This window comes from Hypanus sabinus, chromosome 2, assembly GCF_030144855.1.
Source record: "Hypanus sabinus isolate sHypSab1 chromosome 2, sHypSab1.hap1, whole genome shotgun sequence".
In the NCBI taxonomy this organism is placed as follows: Eukaryota; Metazoa; Chordata; class Chondrichthyes; order Myliobatiformes; family Dasyatidae; genus Hypanus; species Hypanus sabinus.
This window is the reverse complement of record NC_082707.1, coordinates 136,217,774-136,239,737: the sequence shown is the minus strand read 5'-3', so window position 1 is coordinate 136,239,737 and position 21,964 is coordinate 136,217,774. Positions and strand designations below refer to the sequence as shown.

General features: G+C 40.7%; 1 protein-coding gene across 1 annotated transcript in view; it reads left to right on the top strand.

Moving 5' to 3' along the window:
* ryr3 (ryanodine receptor 3) overlaps window positions 1–21,964 on the top strand; it is a 375,337-nt gene that overhangs the window by 238,012 nt on the left and 115,361 nt on the right. The window contains 8 exon segments of the mRNA XM_059955616.1: window positions 4,124–4,199; window positions 6,173–6,296; window positions 7,224–7,339; window positions 8,756–8,820; window positions 14,507–14,628; window positions 15,257–15,306; window positions 16,918–16,978; window positions 17,119–17,357. Of these exon segments, the coding sequence (XP_059811599.1) occupies window positions 4,124–4,199; window positions 6,173–6,296; window positions 7,224–7,339; window positions 8,756–8,820; window positions 14,507–14,628; window positions 15,257–15,306; window positions 16,918–16,978; window positions 17,119–17,357 (853 nt within the window).

Genomic DNA, 21,964 nt, shown 5'->3' with positions numbered 1-21,964 from the left:
TTCACATCACATGCCGGTGGTAATAAATCTGATTCTGAGGTTTTGTTCAACCTTTCTGGCTGAAGACCAAACTTGATTTTAGAAATGGGCATAAGAACTCAATGCCCAAAAACATGTAACTTCCCCTTTCAAAAGTGGCAAGTTTTAACAAACTGAGCTCCATTTAGCAAGGAAAATACCAAAGTGATCAAAGTCATTCCTGATGTACAAATAATTTTGTATCTTGGAGATAAGTTATCTGGTCATCGTATTCACACATCTCCAGCTGTTTCATCAACAATCTTTAGTCTCTGAGAGAGTCAAGGGTGAAGTTTATTATTCTGCTGTTTAGTTCAATTTCCAGCATTGAAATTCCAGCATATCAAGCTCCAAATTTCTTGGTGTCCACATTTCCGAGGATCTCATCTGGTCCCTGAACTCCTCCATCCTGATCAAAAAGGCGCAACAGTGCCTTTATTTCCTGCAGAACATCAAGAAAGCTCACCTCTGTCCCAGGATACTGACAGACCTTTACCGCTGTACCATTGAGATCAAATTCACCAACTGCATCTCAGTGTGGTATGGCAATTGTCCCGTGTCCGACCGCAAAGCACTTCAGCATGTGGTGAAAACTGTCCAGCTGATTATCGGCACCCAATGGCCCACCATTGAGAACATCTACTATAAACTCTCCCTGGGCAGAGCGAAAAGCATTATCAAGGATGCATCTCACCCTAACCATGGAATTTTTACTCTCCTCCCATCCAGTAGGTGCTACAGGAGCCTCTGCTCCCACACCAGCAGGCAGAGGAAGAGTTTCTTCCTTGAGGCTGTGACCCTGCTGAACCTCACATCACAGCGCTAAGCAGTATTGCACCCATATTAGACTGTCTCAGTACTTTTATATTTGTGTGCTTACTTTTTATTCACAGTTATTTTGTAAATAACACTAGTCTTTGCATTTCTGGTTAGATGCTAACTGCATTTCACTTAGCTTTGTATCTGTACTCCACAGAATGACAATAAAGTTGAATCTAATCTAATCTAATCTGAAAGTGGGTCAGTCCATGCTAATGTCTAAATGGATTCAGGGTGCTGTATACATTCTCACCTCAGTATGGTAAAGATTAAGGTCAACCCCATTGTCCAGACTTTTAATTGTCCTTAATTCCTTGATCAGTGAGATGATTATCATTCATCTCATCTTTTTAAAATATCCACTCATCTTTTAGACATGTAAATTAACTTTTAACATAAAACCATAAAATACAGCAGAATTAGGATATTTGGCCCATCAAGTCTGCTCTACCATTTCTTCATGTCTGATCTATTTTTCCTCTCAGTCCCAATCTCTAGCCTTCTTCCTGTATCCCTTCATGCCCTGACCAGTCAAGAATCTATCAACCTCTGCCTTAAATATACATAAAGACTTGGCCTCCACAGCTGCCTGTGGCAACAAATTCCACAGATTTATTACTCTCTGGCTAAAGAAATTTTGGCTCATCTCTGTTCTAAAAGGACGCCCCTCTATTCTGAGGCTGTGTTCCCTGGTCTTAGGCACTCTCACAATAGGAAACATCCTGTCCACATCCACTCTATCAGAGCCTTTCATATAAGTCATCTTTTAACATATAAGACACAAGAGTAGAATTGGGCCATTCACCCCATCTAGTCTGCTCTGTCATTTGATCATGGCTGATTTATTTTCCCCTTTCAACCCCGTTCTCCTGCCTTCTCCCCTTAACCTTTGACACCTTTATTAATCAAGACCCCATTAACTTCTGCTTTAAATATACGCAGTGACTTGGCCTCTACAGCCATCTGTGGCAATCAATTCCAAATATTCACTATCTCATCTCTGTTCTAAAGGGATGTCCTTTTATTCTGAGGCTGTGCCCTCTGATCCAAAATTCTCTCACTAATGGAAACATCACTCCATGTCCACTCTGTCTAAGCTTTTCAGCAATTGGTGGGTAGTAATGAAGTGCCCCCACATTCTTCTGATCTCCAGTTAGTACAGGCCCAGAGCCATTAAATACTCCTTACATGTTAACTCTTTCATCCCTGGGATCAGTCTCATAAACCTCCTTGGAATCCTCTCCAATACCAGCACGTCCTTCCTTAGATATGGGGCCTAAAGATACTCACAATACTCCAAATGTGGTCTGACCAATACTTTAAAAAGCCCCAGCATTACATCTTTGTTTTTTATATTCTTGTCCTCTTGAAATGAATACTAACAATACATTTGCCTACCTTACCACTGACTCAACCCTCAAGTTCAGCTGTAGGGGATCTCGCACTAGGATTCCCAAATCCCTTTGCACCTCCAATTTCTCAATTCTTTCCCCATTAGAGAAAGGTCTATGCCTGTATTTCTTTTACTGAAGTGCTGTCTTAGTCCTCTGCAGACTTCCTGCTTCCTCAACACTACCTGCCCCTCCACCTATCTTTGTATCATCCATAAAGAAAGACGTCAATTCTGTCATCCAGATCATTGATATATAAGTAATGCAGAAAGCTGGAGAATTGAGCGCAGGCCAAGCTGACTGTCCATTGCACTAGATGGGGAGGGCTGCTCTGCAGGAGAATCTGTTCCTTGACTGAGAAGGTAAACTAAGCCTTCTACTTTGGTGGATGATGCAAAAGATGCAATAGCATTGTTGCAAATAAGAGCAGGTTTAATGTTCTGCCAATTCCTTGCATAATTCTTTGGTGAAGACTTACTTGTGCTCACTAAACAAATGTAATATTTAATGTCAACAGCCTTTCACCTAAAAATGGGGAGTAATAGAGATGAACAGGTTTTAAGATGTAGAGAAAGGAGGGAATATAGAAGTCAAAACTAAATTAAGATACAGGGACTTAATTGTTATTGGTGCCAAAATAAATCTGACAAATCTCATTATTACTTCCTCTTGTTCATGATATAGGATTTACAGTGTACTGTTCTCCACAGACCAAACCTGCCCTGCCTACTCAACAAGCACATTGGCCCACGTTTTGCTCCTCATACTCGGTGATAACCACCCATCCAAATGCTCAACAAGAACCCTCCCCCCTCCACATGCATGAGCTTGACATTAGCTACCCTTGTCATCATGACAGACCCTTCCCCACATATCCAAAATATGGTCACCCCAGGCTTCCCACTTACATTGTGCATATCTCTCCCACCTCATACTAACCACTGGCATATTCTTCTCCCCCCTCAAAAAAAAACTTGTCTTCAGTACATAGAGTGCCCCACTCACCCCTTGCTTATGATCTCCAACCTCACCTCAGATCACCCCAGTACTCACCAAAGACACTCTTATCACGTTCATCGCTATAATTCCCACAGACTCGATTCCTCTCTTCCCTGCCTCATGCTCACTGCAGGCCTACAGCTCCCTGTGTTTACACACATACCCACAATAATAGGTTGCCCTGTCCTCATGTTGTTCGCCCAAGAAGAACTAAATGTCAAAATACAACCTTAGCTCCTGGTAAACGTATTGTGTGTAGTTGAGGTATCTGCATTCTTATATCCCATCACCCGGGGTCCATAGCAAGCTGATGAAAGAATGTTGTCTTTTCACTAAGCCAGAATTCTTTCTACAGTTGTCAAAACACTTGTTGCTTCTGATATTCAAAGATATTTCAATATTAATCAAGCATTTTAAATATCGAGAAATGTAAAAAAACACAACTTAAGTACACTGGAAATGGCTTCAACATATATGAACACTTGACTTTTTTTAAATCACCCCTCCCCGCCAAGAATACAAACATATAACTTAATCTCTTCTGATGAATCGTGCTGAGTCAAGTATCAGAGCACAGAAGCTGTACAGATTTGCACTCTAATTGTAACATTGAGCTAGGTAAATAATAGTAAGAACACCCTGGATCTTTCTGCCATTTCTCCACAGTTAAATGATGTCTGATGTGCATGTAAGTTTTATTCATGTTGCTACTTCATAAGCAAGCAATGAACTGTAGAGCATACTTTTGGTGGTAGCTTTAATTTATCACTTTTTAAAATGTTGTGTCACTTCAACCACATGTGATAAAGAGAATTGCAAATTGTCAGTATGTACCTACATCAGCATTAATAAGTAAAGCAATGAGAACCTTATGTTGCTGTTGGTTTCTTACCCAGGCAATGGCAGAGCTCATAGCCGAAAACTATTATAATATCTGGGCCAAGAAAAGGAAAACTGAATTAGAAAGCAAAGGTGAGTCTGTGAATTTTGCAAGACAATTATTTGAAGATGCTGGAAATGTAAAGTAACAACATAAAATTTTAAAAACAACAGGTCAGATAGCATCTGTGAAGAGAGACACAATTTATGTTTCAGCAAGATGAGCTTGCAACAATTGTTTTTGAACTGTATTGTTCATTATATGTATTGATTCTTCTAGTGTAATAAAGACAGTGGTGGAGGTAGGGAGGGTTAGGATGGGATGTAGAAATTTGCCTTCAGTCATCCATGCCTAAAATGTGCAATTATGACTGTAATTAAAACTCTATGTTCAATGTTTTTTTTTGCCCTTGACTTAAATGGAAGCAGAACCCACTGTGCAGGTGTTCCTACTTTGTGTTTCTCATGTTAGTGACAGTGAACGACATTCTACCCAAAACATTTAAGGAATCTAAAGTCTAACTCTCTAGCCACGTATTTGTGAGTGGTGACCAAACTGCATTTGTTTTTCAATATCTGAAATGTTTGGTTGTACATGTGAGTTTATTACGAAAACACCTTGCATAATCATCGTCATCCTTTGGACCAAATATGTGTAATAAAAACTTACTTCTGAAAGTTCTCGATGTGAAGTTCCTTGCTGCAGCAAGCTGAAATAGGTTGGTTATGGGATTTATTGGGAGTATCAAAAATTACCCAGAAACACAGAAAATTTAACTGAGATATCTCAAGTATTTCACAACTCCCAAGTTTCACAACATGTTTGACTTCAGTGTTGTTGGAGGTATCATCATTCAAGTGTAACTTTCAACCTCTCTGGCAGACACTGAAGATCCCACAACTCCCTTTTGATCATATAATTTATTGCTATCCGTGGCTACTCCATTTTCACTGCCAGAATAGGACTACCCTGCAAAATACCTTATTGTAAAGCTTGTTACGACATCTCGGAATTGTGGAAGGTGCTATGTAATGAACGTACTTTGAAAGCCCTTTGGCTTTGCTTTCTGACTGTAATTTCATTGTAATTTGTCAGGAAGAAGGTTGCATTGCTTGCTTTCTGATAAACAAGTCATGATTAATACACCAAATCAGCACATAGAAGCGAGATAGAAAATCTGGCCGAGTGGTGCCATAACAACAACCAGCAAGACCAAGGAGCTGATTATTGACTTCAGGAGGAGGAAACCAGAGGTCCATGAGCCAGTCCTCATCGGGGGATCAGAGATGAAGAGGGTCAACACTTTAAATTCCTCAGTGTTATTATTTTGCAGGACCTATCTTGGGCCCAGCATTTAAGTGCAATTACGAAGAAAGCACAGCGGTGCCTCTTCATCCTTGGGAGTTTGTGAAGATTCAGAATGACATCTAAAACTTTGACAAACTTCTATAGATATGTGGTGAAGAGTATATTGTCTGGTTGCATTGTGGTCTCGTAAGGAAGCACCAATCCCCTTGAACGAAAATCCTACAAGAAGTATTGGATATGACCTTCCACTCCACTGAGCACATCTGCATGAAATGTTGTCACTGAAAAGCAGCATCCATCATCAAGAACCTCTGCCACCAATCACCTCTTCTCACTTCAGCCATCAGGAAGAAGGTACAGGAGCCTCAGCACTCACACCACCAGGTTCAGAAACAGTTGTTACCTGCCCCAACCAACAGGCCCTTGAACCAGTGTAGATAACTTCGCTTGCCCCATCTTTGAACTATTCCCACAACTGCTGGATTCACTCTCAAGGACTCTTCATCTCATGTTCTTGATACTTATTGCTTTTTTTTTCTTTTGTATTTGAACAGTTTGTTGTCTTTTGTATACTGGTTGAATGCCCAAGCTGATACAATCTCTCATTGATTCTATTATGATTATTATTTTATTATGGATTATTTGAGTATGCCCACAAGAAAATGAATCTCGGTTGCATATGGTGACATATATGTACTTTGATAATAAACTTACTTTGAACTTTGTCATTAACTAACCTGTTTCTAACCTGAACTAGGTGGAGGCAGCCAAATCTCTCTTATGCCTTATGATACCTTGACTGCCAAGGAGAAGGCCCGTGATCGTGATAAGGCTCATGAGCTGTTCAAGTTCCTCCAAGTGAATGGCTATGCAGTATCTAGGTAATGGATGAGCTTGATGCAACTTAGCAAGTGGGAGAATAGTATGCTCACACATGACACTCAAAAAGTTAGGAAGTAGGTACAAGTAAAGTAATTAGGAAAGAAAGTAGAATGTTTGCCTTTTATTTCATTGGATATTGAGCATGAAAGTGAGAAAGCCTCATTATAACTGGATTATTGTGTAGAGATTTAGTCTCCTGACTTAAAGAGTAATATATTTGTATTAGAGGCAGTTTAGAGACTGTTCAACAGGTTGATTCCTGGTACAGAAGAATTGTCTTGTGAGGAAACATTTTTGAGCAATTTGTATGGATATGCATTTGAATTTAAAATAATAAGCGGTAATCTTAATGAAATACAAAAAGCCCTGAGGGTGATTGACGGATACTGAGACGTTGGATTCACTCAGGAATTCATAGCACATTTAAAGATCTACAACAAAAGTGTTCAATTTGAAAGTTAGAAATTCACAAAGACTTAAATTGGTTTCTAGAATTAAATTACAGCTCTGAGATACTGAATTTAGACATGGGATGCAAGTTTATTTTCCAAGATTTGTGAATATTTGGAATTCTCCACCATTGAGAGCTGTAGTAGCTGAATCATCAACTATATTCAAGACTGCAATTGATTTTTGGTCTATAAAGAATTCAACTGCTATGAGGAATGTGGATCTGAGGTCAAGTTCAGATCTTAGGATTTTATTGAATCATATACGTGGCTGATTTCTGCTCCTACTTCTGAAGTCCTCATTATTACAGTCTCGAATCATGATGCAGGATGACACAGAAATTGCTAAGCCATTGTGAGAAGCTTTGTGTTATGTATAGAATTAGTGTGGTGTTGAACAGTAATAATGCATTGTTGAAGTTATCAGTATTAAACATTGTATGTCACAACACTTTAATCATTATGATATATTTTCAGAGGCTTGAAAGATATGGAATTGGATTCTTCTTCTTTTGAGAAACGATTTGCTTATAAATTCCTGGTAAGGGTGTTAAAATGTGTCGACACAGCTCAGGAATTTATAGCACATTTAGGTACGTGATTCTTCCTTCTCACTCACATTCAAACAGTTACTGCTTCTTTGTCTTTATTGTTACAGACCACAACAGAAATACTCATTCTTAAATTATTAATACTCAAGGATTTATACCAGTTTATAGAACTGATTTACAACTCCGGGTCAATACTGTGTATGTAATGGTATGCAGGTCTGGGTCTCCTGGTGATCATACAAGGCCCATACTTAAACCACATTGGCCAACTTCTCAGCTGTTGCAAAGGAGTTTTAAGTCTTCATCATGGATCCAGAGGAATATTCCTGTCCCTAAATCCACAAACTGATTGTATTTTTAGAAAGGCAAATTAATTATTATTGAGAAAAATCAGCCCTCTTAATTTCTTAAGAGGAAATTGAAACACCAGATTTTCTCTGGCAATTAAATTTAAAAGTGTAGTCTGATCTTGATGCTGAGAGAGGGTCAGACTTGTACATAAAGAAAGATCTGCTTACCATTTGTTGTGACAGTAGGTTACATTGGGAATCAGGCAGCTCGGGCAGATTTCAATTGTTCACCTATGTTTTCCTGTGAGAACGTGGGTTAAGATTGTATTCTCTCCCCCACCCCCATCTTTACTTGGAAACTGTGCCTGTAAACCAATTTCTGCATGCTGGCTTGTGTGTTTATTTCGAAACACTGAGTTTGTGAAATATTGTTGAAGTTGAATTGCTAAGTCTATACTTTGATATCAAATGATGTGTGATTACTGTATTGCATGATTAATGTTTGGAAAGCTGCCCCCCCCCCCCACCAGCCACCACCATGCTGGATTTTTCTCCATCTTCCTCTATCAACCAAAGGATCCAGATCCAAATTCTATGCCATAATTAATTTTACACCAATTAAGTTACAGTTTGCAGGAAAAATTAGCACATTTAAAAATATCAATGTTTGAGTAAGAAAATCAGTCCTGTTTATTCTGTAAGAAAGATTTGATATCTAGATTTTTTTCCAGGGCAGGATTACAGTATGTTCTGAGTGGAACAATTGTACCCAGGCAGTGGGTATTCTTTAGGCATAATCCACTTTGAAGTGATCCACAGGAGCAAACTCAACCTCCCTTTCACTTAACATTTCATTTGTAGATGTAGCTAGTATACATAATGCCAAAACAGGAACTGAGAAACTCAACTGCTATTTAAAAAAAAACCTTTTTGAAGCATTTGATCTGATTCTTAAAAGAAGACTTACTCGCTTTGATAGATTCACAAATTGCTTGTTTGTTGGAAACATAGCCTTTTGAACTAACAGATGTCATTTATTTTATTATTGGAGTTGGAGCTCCACTTTATACATTTCAGAAGTTGTCTGAATCTGATTTATTTGACTGTAATTGTTTAATTTCAGATTAATACCTTGCTGTGACTGAACCATTTATTTTTGTATTGACAGAGGCCATTGTCAGTAGTGGTAAAGCAGACAAATCTCACGAGCAAGAGATAAAGTTTTTTGCTAAGGTATGTTATATTACAAGGGGTTGCTAAAGAAATTTCTGACTTCCCAATAGATAATGTATGTTGAATTTGTAGTGTTGGCAAAACCTAGCAACTTGACACGGATTCCTATTAATAAGTAGTATTCAATTACTCGAAAGGGAACATTAAACAAATATTTTAGTTTAAACCTATTGACAGCAATTTTTATTCATTCATTATTTCATAAAGTTTTATTTTAATATGAACAAATAAAGACACAAGTGCATCAACTATTGAGTTGGTGATGGGTCAAGACTTTTAATATAATGATGACAGCAGTAAAAAAAAACCTAAAAGAAAATTGAACTGACAGAAAATGATCTCTGAGATCAGCAAAACATTTTTCCAATAAAAATGCAGATAGGGAATAATAATATAAACTGAATATAAAACTGGTCCCAAGATGTTAGAGTAGCACAGTCTCCACATGTGTGATTGACAGGATATTTTATCCAATCTTAAGCTTGTAGTTTCACTATGGCACCTCCTTAGCCAACTTGTTCCAGATATTTAGCACCTTTTATGTTTTCTTTAAATTTCTGTCATCTCACATTAAACCTGTGCCCTCTCATTCTAATTTCCTCTGCCCAGAGAAAAAAGACTCTGAATATTAATCCTATCTATGCCCCTCATAATTTTACCAATCTCCATAAGATCAGCTTGCTTTGTTTCAGTGAGACTCAATTTAGCCTATTCAATTTCTCCTTATAACTTGTAGCCCTCATTCCAGGCAATATCCTGGTGAATTTCTTCTGCGCTCAGTTGCTACCACATCTTACTGAAGTGTGCTGATCAAAACAGTATGCAGTACTCCAAATATCATATTCCATGATATTAGAGAAAAGGCGAAATGGTTGCTGGAGAACTTATGAAATAAATTAGACTTTAAGACCTAGGAGCAGAATTTGGCCATTTGGCACATCAAATATGCTTCACCATTCCATCATGGTTGTTTTATTATCTCTCTCAATCCCATTTTTCTGCCTTCTCCCCATAACCTTTCAATCCCTGACTAATCACACACAAAATGCTGGAAGAACTCAGCAGGCCAGGCAGCATCTATGGAAAAGAGTAAGCAGTTGATGTTTCAGGCCAAGACCCTTCATCAGGATCCCATATGAGTTGCATTGAATTGAATTGAATTGACTTTATTTCTTACATCCTTCACATAAGTGGGGAGTAAAAATCTTTGCATTGTGTCTCTGTCTAAATATGCAATGTTCAGTTATAATAATTTCTAATAAATAGAACAGTCAATGTAACATAAAATACACTCAGTTAATCAGTCTGATGGCCTGGTGGAGGAAGTTGTCCCAGAGCCTGTTGGTCCTGGTTTTTATGCTGCGGTACTGTTTCCCAGATAGTAGCAGCTGGAACAGTTTGTGGTTGGGGTGACTCAGGTTTCCCAATGATTCTATGGGCCCTTCTTACACAGCTGTATTTGTAAATGTCCTGAATCTTGGGAAGTTCACAACTACAGATGTGCTGGGCTGTCCGCACCACTCTCTGCAGAGTCCTGCGACTAAGGGAAGTACAGTGATGCAACCAGTCAGGATGCTCTCAATTGTGCCCCTGTAGAAAGTTCTTAGGATTTGGGGGTCCATACCAAACTTCAACTGTCTGAGGTGAAACAGGCGTTGTTGTGCCTTTTTCACCACACAGCTGGTATGCACAGACCACATGAGGTCCTCGGTGATGGGGATGCCGAGGAACTTAAAGCTGTTAACCCTCTCAACCCCAGATCCATTGATGTCAATAGGGGTTAGCCTGTCTCCATCCCTCCTGTAATCCACAACCAGCTCCTTTGTTTTTGCGATATTGAGGGAGAGGTTGTTTACTTGACACCACTGTCAGAGAGATGACTTCTTCCCTATTATTGTTTGAGATAAGGCCAGTCAATGTAGTGTCGTCGGCAAATTTAATTAGCAGATTAGAGCTGTGGGTGGCGACACAGTCATGGGTATACAGGGAATAAAGGAGAGGACTCAGAATGCAGCCCTGAGGGGCTCCTGTGTTGAGAGTCAGAGGGGTGGAGGTGAGGGAACCCACTCTTACCACCTGCTGGTGATCTGACAGCAAGTCCAGGATCCAGCTGCACAAGGCAGGGTTAAGGCCGAGGTCTCTGAGCTTCTTGTTGAGCCTGGAGGGAACTATGGTGTTGAATGCTGAACTGTAGTCAAAGAACAGCATTCTCACATAAGCATCCCTCTTCTCCAGATGTGTAAGGATGGTATATAGAGCAGTGGCTTTTGCGTCATCTGTCAATCAGTTGTGTCAGTAGGCGAATTGTAGGGGGTCCAGTGTGGGTGGTAGCATGCTGCAGACGTAATCTATGACCACCTTCTCAAAGCATTTGCTTATTATTGAGGTGACTGTGACAGGATGCCAATCGTTCAGGCATGTTACCTTGGTCTTTTTTGGTACAAGGACAATAGTGGACAATTTGAAGCAGGAGGGCACTCTGCACTGGTAGAGGGAGAGATTAAAAATGTCTGTAAACACACCTGCCAGTTGTACTGTGCACATCCTGCGTACTCGCCCTGGGATGTCATCCAGTCCCGCAGTCTTGTGACTGTCCACACATGGGAAACATCTGCGTGCCTCAGAGATGACAGGTTGCAGGTTGTAGTGGTGGCTTTCATCGGAGGCTCAGAGTCAGTGACATCTAACCTAGATTAAAAGCAATTGAGCTCATCTGGGAGAGAGGCCACGATGTTGGCAGCACCACCACGATGTTTGGCTTTGAAGTCTGCGACGGTATGCAGCCCTCGCCACAAGTCACTTGTGCTATTCATTGTGAATCTTGACGCAATCTTGTCCCTATATTGTTGTTTCGCAGCCTTGATAGCTTTGTGCAGGTCATAGCTGCTTTTCTTGAGCTGTAGTTGATTGCCAGCAATGGAAGCTTGATGTCGCGCATTATGTGCTGCTTGCACGGAACTATTGATCCAGGGTTTCTGGTTCGAGAAGACCCTGACCAACTTCTGGGGGACAACATCGTCAATGCACTTCCGGATGAAGCACGTGACTCCAGCCGTCAACTCGGAGACATTCCAGTTGATGTCATTGAAGCAGTCTCGCATCATGGAGGTCGATTGGTCAGACCAACAGTGGACGGTTTTAACTATGGCTGCCTCTTGTTTCAGCTTCTGCCTGTATGTTGGCAAAAGCAGGATCAAAGAGTGATCTGATTTTCCAAAAGCAGGACGAAGGAGAGCTTTGTAAGTGTTGTGTAAGGGAATGTAACAGTGGTCAAGAATCTTATCTCCATGAGTTTTCACCTGGATGTTCCGATAAAACTTCGGAGAGACTTTCATCAGCGGCACTCAATTAAAGTCACCGGTGATAATGAAGGCAGCCTCTGGGTGTGCAGTCTCCAGCGTGTTGATGGTCTAGTACAGTTCCTTGAGAGCCAGGTCAGTATCATCCTGCGGCGGAACGTACACAGCTCCCAGAGAGGTTTTTCGGCCTGTCTGCCAGGAACAGAGAGAACCCAGAGGGCTCGCTGGCCTGATCTAGAATCTCCTCTGTCAGCCAGGTCTCCACAAAGCACAAAACATTGCATTCCTTTCTTTCCCACTGTTCGCACAGCTTGTTGTCCAGGGACTGAACGTTAGCCAGGAATATACCAGGGAGCAGCAGCCAATTAGCATGCCGCCTCAACCTCACCAGGATGCTGGCTCTTCTCCCTCGCCTCTGTTGCTTCTTCCAAGGTAATGGTGGTGTAAGAGATGTGTCCCCCCCATGGATCGTGCAAACAGGGGATCCCAGTGTAGGAAAAGGTGGCACATAGTGGGTAAATGCCATCTTTCCGATGTTCAGAAGGGTCAGTCTATCATATCCAATGTGACTATCAGCTACTTGAACAGAGAATGCTGAGAAAATTGTAGAAATTAGTAGTATACCGTAGAATTTGAATGGAGCTCGCAACACAGTCCTATTTCCTTAACGTGGTCTCTAAGGAGTTGTGGCTCAATGCACTTCATGCAGATGTAGTTATCAGGGAGACTGGAGGTCTGCTAGAGCTCCCCAGCTCACACGAAGAACACTCACCCTGGATCCATTCTTAGTGCACCAGCTATGTACTAATAGACAAAGAAAGAGGAGAAATTTTAAATCTTAAAATCTTAAATAATCTTATTAGAAACTTACTTAGAACTTACACTTGTGCTTGTCCAAACCTGTTGAGCCAAAGTTTCCCACTCTAGACCTGGCCCGCTCCAACAAATGTCACCCACTTACATGTCCCTTCCTTTTATTGGCTCAAAAACACTCACTGTCAGTGAGGCTTCTTCCTTTCAAACCACTCCCAACCTGCTATTAAGTCTCTCTCTCTCTCTCTCTCTCTCTCTCTCTCTTATTCGCTACTTCAAATTGAGAGATATTGTAGATTGGCAGGATATTTTATCCAATGGGAACCATAGTTTATGAAGCTTGTGGTTTCACTATTGCACCTCTTTGGGCAACTTGTTCCAGCAGTGAGAGATAATAAAATAAAATTTTGGAAGATTATTCCTAAAGAGCAGGCCTAAGCAGTTAGAGTTCAAATATAAACATGCATCAAACTACAATCTTGGAAGCACTGCATTGATAAAATGACAATGGAACTCAAGAGCAGGATTCAAAAAAATGATGCAAATGTAGAAAATATTGTGTTGTCTGAGTTTGATAATCCATGGAGTGTATGTCCTGAGAAATGGCCATCCGGGCCATAAGAATGCTTATAGATTGAGTGTGAAGACCGGTTTGTACGTGCATAAATGTGTTGGGGAATTGTTATTCCAGCCTCTTGATATAAATGAGAAGCTGCCAAATAAGAACTCATCCTGCACCAGCCTTTACTCTAAAATAGATGCATCGGAGGATCCACATGGCAGATATAACATGGTACACATCAAGGAAAACTGTTAAATTCAGTGTTAGCTGCAACTGAGTTTATTGAGTCCCACCTTTGAGAAATAAGTTGTGTTCCATAAAGAAGGTACTGTATTTTCAGAGATGCCGTCTTTTGGGTGAGGTGTAAAAAAAGATTTGTTTTGCCTCTCAAATGAACATAGAAGCTTATGAAATAAACAGGGGCAGTATCTGTGGTGCCCCTCAGTTTACACCACCAGGTAAGCTGGCTGCACCTGAAAGCTCATTGTGCACACTTACTGTGCACGAACCAGCTGCCATGCTTCTGAAGCTGTATTTCCTAGAGTGCTCCGCTGGCTGTAAAATTGTGAAACATCCTGAGACTCTGAGCAGTGCTACTTTTCTTTTGAAAGCTGAGCACTGAGCTTTCCAAAGTATTCTTTTCTCATTTTGTTATCATGATAGGCTTCAATCTCAGAATGTAATCCATGTCAACCACACCATGTGGAATAGGTTCCTAACAAATTCTTTCATGTTGCATCCCAATAAAACAAAGCTTGGTTAAATTGTTTTCATGTGGAAAACCACTGACACTGTTTACCAATTACTTTGTCAATTTATTCAGCCTATGTCAGAATATTGTATCAGTTGAAATGTATTGCTAAGAATTTGTAATTGTTGAGGCATTTTTTTATCCATGTTATATTTCCTCAAGAGTTAATGGACATTTATTGTGCAATAAAGTTTGAACAAAGTGCAAAGAATTAAGAATCAGTGCTTGGTAGAAATAATCGTTCATATATTTCTTTCCCAGATTCTGCTTCCCCTGATTGATGAATACTTCAAGAATCACTATATGTACTTCCTGTCCTCTCCAACCAAAAGCCTCAGCAGCAGTGGATATGCATCCAATAAAGAAAAGGAAATGATGGCCAGGTTGGCAAAGCTCGTTTCTACAAGTTGTCATACTTTACAGAAATTTTACATGACAATTCATTTGAAAGGAATAATTTTCAAGTGCAGAGAATTATGATTATATTTTAAATTATGTTCTAATAAGAGGAAGCCACTGTTTATCAAATAATTATCAAATCCAAATTTAAAATATTGGAGTTGGTTTATTGTTGTCTCATGTACTGAGCTACAGTGAAGAGCTTGTCCTGCACACTGGTTATACAGATCAGATCATTACACAGAGCATTGAGGCAGCACAAGGTAAAACAATAACAACGCAGAATAAAGTGTAACAGTTACAAGGAAAGTGCAGTGTAGGTAAACAATAAGGTGCAAGATCATAATGAGATATACTGGGAGGCAAAGAGTCCAATTTATTCTACTGGGGAACTAGAGAATCTCAATATAAAATATATTAAGCATTTTCCCAACTTTATTGCTTTGATCTTGAGTCATGAAAGTAGGAGCTTTTTAGATAGCTTATGTTAGAACCTTTAATCTGTGAAAATGCTTGTTTTATTCTTGTTATTAATAGTTCAATATCAGAGGACATTTCTGTAACTATGTATTTCTATTACCTTTTCTTCTTTTCTGCTTTTTCCTGATCTAGTATTTTCTGCAAACTTGCAGCCCTAGTCAGACATAGGATCTCACTCTTTGGTAAGCAGCCTACCCTAAAATCTTGATTATCTGAATATTATCCAATTGCACCAAGGCTGGGATAGCTAAGGATCATCCTATGAATATAATAGTGGGGCTGGTACTTGTGTGAATTGGTTACAATCCATCCTATTGTTTAGAGTTTTTTTCTACAACCAAATCCTTCAGATGATCTGAAAATATTTTTCATAATCCTCTTTTTTCGAAGGCTGCCTCCAACAGATCCCCAGGAAAAAGGGAATAAAAGCCAATGTGTTTCTTCTATATGAAGGAAAATGTGTTTGAAGAAAATCTGTGCTTTTGGGTGGTGATCAATCACAGCTTGTCATCTATACTTTTGTTGTGCTACTTATTTGCATTTTTGCATAAGTATGTTGACCAAACTGAACCCAGCTCTGTTCTTTTACAAAAGTGATCTGAAGGATAAGTTTCTTAAGATAGTCGGAAAAAAATGTATTCCCTGATCTGTCAGTGGATGATATCCAAGGTAATCTGGTGTCTGTGCCCCTAGGACCAAACTAACTTGAAATTTTGGGTGCAACATCTCCATAAACATATAGTTGTGAGAATAATAGTTGTTAATTTCCAGAAATACAGACAAACAGACATACTTTATCGATCCCGAGGGAAATTGGGTTTTGTTACAGTGGCACCAACCAAGAATAGTGTAGAAATATAGCAATATAAAACCATAAGTAATTAAATAATAATAGGTTAATTATGCCAAGTGGAAATAAGTCCACGACCAGGCTACTGGCTCAGGGTGTCTGACACTCTGAGGGAGGAGTTGTAAAGTTTGATGGCCACAGGCAGGAATGACTTCCCATGATGCTTAGTGTTACATCTCGGTGGAATGAGTCTCTGGCTGAATGTACTCCTGTGTCTATCCAGTACATTATGGAGTGGATGGGAGACATTGTCCAAGATGGCATGCAACTTGGACAGCATCCTCTTTTCAGACACCACCGTCAGAGAGTCCAGTTCCACCCCCACAACATCACTGGCCTTACGAATGAGTTTGTTGATTCTGTTGGTGTCTGCTCCCTTCAGCCTGCTGCCCCAGCACACAACAGCAAATACAAAGATGTTTAAAACTAATTAGGCCTCAGAAATGCATTGCTGCAGTCAGAAAGAGTGCCACCTAATTATTCTTGACTACCAACACCACAAAGTTCTGTATGTGCATAAATATAGTATTACATATGCTGCATGGTTGGTAGAATATGCCTTTGCCATCTGAAAGCTGTTTTCTTGGGGAAGCAAGAGTGAACTTTGGAAATGTGCAAATAAGTTACACAGCCACCTTTGCCAAGCATCACACCTTACCTGCTGAAGAGTTATATGAAAGCCAGCAGATTCCTTTCTTGTTCCCATCCAGTAACAGAGCAGTTTTTCCGCTCTTGCTATTCACTAAGGGCTTTTTAAGGATGTAGCATTAACCAACTGATACCACCTTAGGATTACAGCTGCAAATTCTACACACTTGCCTATTTGTAGTTAAAAGTAGCCTTCTAATATATAAAAATCCTGATTGGGGTACTGAGATTTAAAATATTAATAGTATTTGCGTAAATAAAAAAATAATATTCAGTTGTTTAATTACTTCTATAGGCACTGATTCTGGAACAATGGTGAACTGTTTACATATCTTGGCACGTACTTTAGATCCCAGGTATTTGCAGCATTTTTTTCATATTTCATTAAATTTTTCGCCTACTTCAAGATTTTTAAGCAAAGCTTGTTTCCCCCCCCCCCCCACCAACCCCCACTGGAAATGAGTAGATTGTACATCTTATCCTTTGTGCATTCCAGGACTGTTATGAAGTCTGGCTTAGAGTTGGTAAAAGCTGGTCTGCGTTCATTCTTTGAAAATGCAGCTGAAGATCTGGAAAAGACGCTGGAAAATCTGAAACTTGGAAAATTCACACATTCACGATCTCAACTGAAGGGAGTTACACAGAATATCAATTACACGACTGTAGTTCTGCTGCCTGTGCTAACATCATTCTTTGGCCATATTAGTCAACATCAGTTTGGAACTGACTTGATCTGTGAGTAGCCCGGTTCCTCAACGTAGTGCAAAGATATAAGGGTCTTCATTACCTCACTTGTAGACTTTAATTTGACTTTTATTTGCAACCATTTGGTTTTTTGCATTGACTGAAAACAGAAAGACGAGTCAAGTTTATTGTCATATGCATAAGCATACTGTATATAAATGCAGAAGCAATAAAAAAAAGCTTCTTTGCAGCAGCAGCCCAGGAATATAGCATCATCTAAGCAGCATTCACAAGAAAAATATAAATTAAAAATGAATTAGGCACAATTTTTACAAGAGAAAAAATTTGTACAAAAGTGTGGATTTTAGGCAAAGTGATCATAGTGTTGCTAAACTGTAGAGGTGATTAGGGTTTTCTGGATCAAGAACCAAACGATCAAAGGGGAGCAACTTTTCCTGAACCTGGTGGTGTGGGACTTCAGGTTTTTGCACCTCCCGCCCAATGTTAGCTGCGAAAAGATGGGATGGCTCGAAAGGTAGAGATCTTCTTTCTTGTTACCTTCTTGAGGCAGAGCCTTTTGGAGACACATCTGATGGTGCTGCAGATAGTGGGGGGGGAGGGGGTGGGGTGCACTTCTGATTGTATTGTGCAGAGCCCACTACTCTCTGCAGCTTTCTGTGTATTTGACTTTCTGAATCAGACCATGATGCAACCAGTACATTCAACAGTCCATCTGTAGAGGTTTGATAAAGTGTTTGGGAACAAGCTGACCCTCCATAACCTCATAAGAAAATAAAGGCACTGGCACATTTTCCTTGTGATTGCATCTACGTGCTAGACCCAGGATAGGTCATTCAATATGTTAATGTCCAGGAACTGACCCTCTCCACTACCGATCCCCCAATGTAGTGGTGTATAAAGAGATGAGAGTTTGGATTGGCATTTTCTGCTTCATTGGACTCTCCCACACCGTTCAGCTCAAAAATGCTGTAAGTTACTAGAGAAGTAAGCTTATGTAGCAGAGAGAGAGAGAAGTTGGACAAAAGGAACTTTGGAAGATGTTTTGATCAGCCTGTGAATAGTTACAGTGACTGTACCTCTTTCCCACCCTGTCACTTGTAAAAATGCCATTCTCTTTGTTCAGTTCCTCTGTCTCCACTGCATCTGCTCTCAGGGTGAGGCTTTTCATTCCAGAACAACTGAGATGTCCTCCTTCTTCAAAGAAAGGAGCTGGCCTCAACTACATCTCTTCTGTTACGCACACATCTACCCTGACCAATCCTCACACTGCCACATGAGGGATAGGGTTGCTCATGTCCTCACCTACGTCCCCACAAGCCTCCACATCCAGCACACAATTCTCAGTAACTTCTGCCATCTCCTACAGGATCCCACCACCAAGAACAACTTTCCCTCCCCCTCAGTTTCCGCAGGGATTGATCCCTGCATGATTCCCTTGTCCATTCATCTCTCCCCACTGATCTCCCTCCTGGTACTTATCCTTGCAAGCTGAACAAGTGCCACACCTGCCCCTACACCTCCTCTCTCACTACCATTCAGGGCCCCAAACTGTCCTTTCAGGTGAGGTGACACTTCACCTGTGAGTCTGTTGGGGTTATTTACAGTATCTGGTGCTTCCAGTGTGGCCTCCCGTATATTGGTGAGACCCGACGTAGATTGGGAGACTGCTTTGCCGAGCACCTACACTCTGTCCACCTCAAAAAGCAGGAATTCCTGTTGGCCACCCATTTCAATTCTATTTCCCATTCCTATTCCAACATGTCAGTCCATGTCTCCTCTACTCCTCTACTGATGAGGCCACACTCAGGTTGGAGGAGCAACACCTAATGTTCTATCTGGGTAGCCTCAAATCTGATGGCATGTACGTCGATTTCTCAAACTTCCTGGTAATTATCCCCCCCCCCCCCATCCTTCACCATTCACCATTTTTATTTCCCTCTCACACCTCTTCCTACCTGCCTATTGCCTCCCACTGGTACTCCCCCACTCCCTTTCTTCCATGGTCTTCTGTCCTCTCCTATCAGATTTCCCCTTCCCCAGCCCTTATCTCCTCACTAATTCCCAACTCTTTACCTTATCCCCCTCCCTCTTCTGGTCTCACCTATCACCTGCTACCTTACATTCCTTCCTCCCCTCCCCTCCCCTCACCTTCTTCTCCCTTCCTTTACAGTCCTGATGAAGGGGCTCGGCCCAAAATGTCGACTGCTCATTCATTTCCATAGACACTGCCTGTCCTGCTGAGTTGCTCCAGCATTTTGTGTTTGTTGCTTGGATTTCCAGCATCTGCAGAATTCCTTCGTTTGTAGCTACAGGACTATGCAAAAGTCAGAAGTGTATATATATATATATATATATATATATATATATATATATATATATATAGCTAGGATGTCTGAGACTTTTGAACAGTACTATATATTGATTAAAATAAAATGATTGAGAAACAGAGATAACAGTACTTAGCTTTGTATTCGTTCAGTAGTATTAAGTGTTAATTGTTAACTGGAAAGATGTAATATGTTTTTGTGGATGTTTGCAAAGAAAAAGAATTTCAGGATGTATATTATATACATTTCTCTGACATTAAATGTACCTATTGAACCTATACAAAAGAGATTAGGCACCCTAGCTATATATATGTGCCTCTGACTTTTACACAGTACTGTATATATCACTGATGTTAAAATCTGAAGTTAAAAAAAATGCAAATACCAAGCCTTTTAGGTAGCATTACGCAGGGAGAAATAGAGCTGATATTGAAGGATGCTGACATTTAATCAAAATACAATAAAATGTCTCTTGGCCATTGAGTATTAAAAACCAAAAGGCAATAAACAAATGTGAATTAGAGTCATATAAGGCACAGATAGATTACAGAGGGGAAAATTAAATTTAAGTTAAAAGAGAATATGAAAAATGGGAGGAATTAAAAGTGAGATAAAGTTAATCTTAGGAAATCATGCATTTTTTAAATATACAGCAATAATTCATTACCATGTAGAATGACATGTTTAACTGCTCACTTTCTGGGATAAAGTGATTGATTGACATGGGTTGGTTGGCATCCATCTGTCTTGAAGGAACAATGGGTGATCATCATAATCATCGCAAGCCTTGGCAGAAAATATGGAGATCTTGAAATGCCCAGTCGTCAAGATCTCTCTCTTGGCCTCACCAGTGTAGTCCAAAGGAAAGCTTATGAAGCAATATGTTTGGCACTAGCTTAGCTGCAGGAGGTACTGGAAGGATATTCAATGATGTCCAGCCACCTTAGGGGCTCCACTCTAGATTTGCTGTCTGGGTTTACTCCTGTAGCCTTGATCTCACCCGAAACTGCCCACAAGGCAGCGGGGCTACTTACCCATAGCTGAGGATCGCGTTCACAAGCACCAGGGCATGTCCACATGCCAATAGGCCTGCGTGCTAGATTTCCTCTCCCCCAATGACTCGTATCCCCCCATCCCTTCCCACGGATCTCCCTCCTGGCACTTATCCTTGTAAATGGAACAAGTGCTACACCTGCCCTTACACTTCCTCCCTCACTACCATTCAGGGTCCCAGACAGTCCTTCCAGGTGAGGCGACACTTCACCTGTGAGTCGGCTGGTGTGGTATACTGCGTCCGGTGCTCCCGGTGTGGCCATTTATATATTGGTGAGACCCGACACAGACTGGGAGACTGTTTCGCTGAACACCTACGTTCGGTCCGCCAGAAAAAGCAGGATCTCCCAGTGGCCACACATTTTAATTCCACGTCCCATTCCCATTCTGACATGTATATCCATGGCCTCCTCTACTGTCAAAATGAATCCAAACTCAGGTTGGAGGAACAACACCTTATATACCGGCTGGGTAGCCTCCAACCTGATGGCATGAACATTGACTTCTCTAACTTCCATTAATGCCCCTCCTCCCCTTCTTACCCCATCCCTGAAATATTTAGTTGTTTGCCTGTTCTCCATCTCCCTCTGGTGTTCCCCCCCACCCTTCTTTCTCCCGAGGCCTCCCGTCCCATGATCCTTTCCCTTCTCCAGCTCTGTATCCCTTTTGCCAATCACTTTTCCAGCTCTCAGCTTCACCCCACCCCCTCTGGTCTTCTCCTATCATTTTGCATTTCCCCCTCCCCCCACTGCTTTCAAATCTCATACTATCTTTCCTTTCGGTTAGTCCTGACGAAGGGTCTCGGCCCAAAACGTCGACAGTGCTTCTCCTATAGATGCTGCCTGGCCTGCTGTGTTCCACCAGCATTTTGTGTGTGTTGTTGTTTGAATTTCCAGCATCTGCAGATTTCCTCGTGTTTGCAAGATTCCCCATCTTCTGTAGTTAAGCCTGAGTCTGAAAGGAGCTCGGTTTCCGGTGTCACCATTTAGGACCAATTTTTAAAAAAACTTCTATTGGACCATGAGTCAAGACAAAACTGATACTTATTGATCAGTTGTGATATGGATACATGAAATGTAGGAAACGTGAACAGAAGTTAATGTTTTTGCTACGATCACACTGAATCATTCAGAAATTACTGATGCACTATTCACTAAATATCCCATCCGGGCTGCAGGTTGTTATCAACTTGCATGTTAACAAGTCTGTGTATCCTACCATTATTTTTAGAGCTTGAAAGGGGATTTGAGAGCTAGT